The sequence below is a fragment of the Pygoscelis adeliae genome, unplaced genomic scaffold, assembly GCF_000699105.1.
Source record: "Pygoscelis adeliae isolate BGI_AS28 unplaced genomic scaffold, ASM69910v1 Scaffold244, whole genome shotgun sequence".
In the NCBI taxonomy this organism is placed as follows: domain Eukaryota; kingdom Metazoa; phylum Chordata; class Aves; order Sphenisciformes; family Spheniscidae; genus Pygoscelis; species Pygoscelis adeliae.
Window position 1 is genome coordinate 1,607,866 of NW_008824648.1, and position 547 is coordinate 1,608,412.

The following is a 547-nucleotide window of genomic DNA, read 5'->3' on the forward strand; positions in this document are numbered from 1 at the left end:
GGCTGGTAAGGCGCACGGGGAGCTCTAGGACCCCCGGCCCTGCTCAGCCTACCTCCAGCAGGGCCCCCCGCTGCCGAACCGGCCGGGCGAGTGCTCGGCGCTGCACAGGCAGGCATAAACCCCGCCTTCTCCTGACAACCGGCGGGGAGAACGACGGCGCCACAGCCAATAAATAGGCCTTCCTGCCCTGACAGACAGAAGGTAAGGGAGTGCCAGCCAGTGAGAGAGCAGATAGGCACGGAGGCGGGGGATGCGAGAACCCAATCGAAAAACTTTCCGGCCCCAAGAGGGTGAGAACAAGATTAAGCTTCAGCCACAGACGGTGTGCTCTTCCTCCAATCAGAGCGTCTTCCCTCCTCGCTCTCCCCAGATTGGCTAAGAGATGGCAGGAGGGCCTTAACACACCCCTTTCCCCAATAGGAAGGTAGCACTGCGTGACAGGCGCTCAGATCAGCCAATTATTGCCGGAGCAGACCCTCCCCCACCTCTCTCTCTCGCAAAATGGCGGCGACAGGTCCCGCTCCGGCTCCGGCTTCTCCCGCGGCCG

At 62.7% G+C, this 547-nt stretch overlaps 1 protein-coding gene across 1 annotated transcript in view; it reads left to right on the forward strand.

Moving 5' to 3' along the window:
* Positions 1 to 250: 250 nt before the first annotated feature.
* Positions 251 to 547, forward strand: part of EIF3F (eukaryotic translation initiation factor 3, subunit F) — a 7,442-nt gene continuing 7,145 nt past the window's right edge. Inside the window, exon 1 of the mRNA XM_009322480.1 lies at positions 251 to 322. Coding sequence (XP_009320755.1) covers positions 251 to 322 — 72 coding nt within the window. The remainder of the gene's footprint in view (positions 323 to 547) is intronic.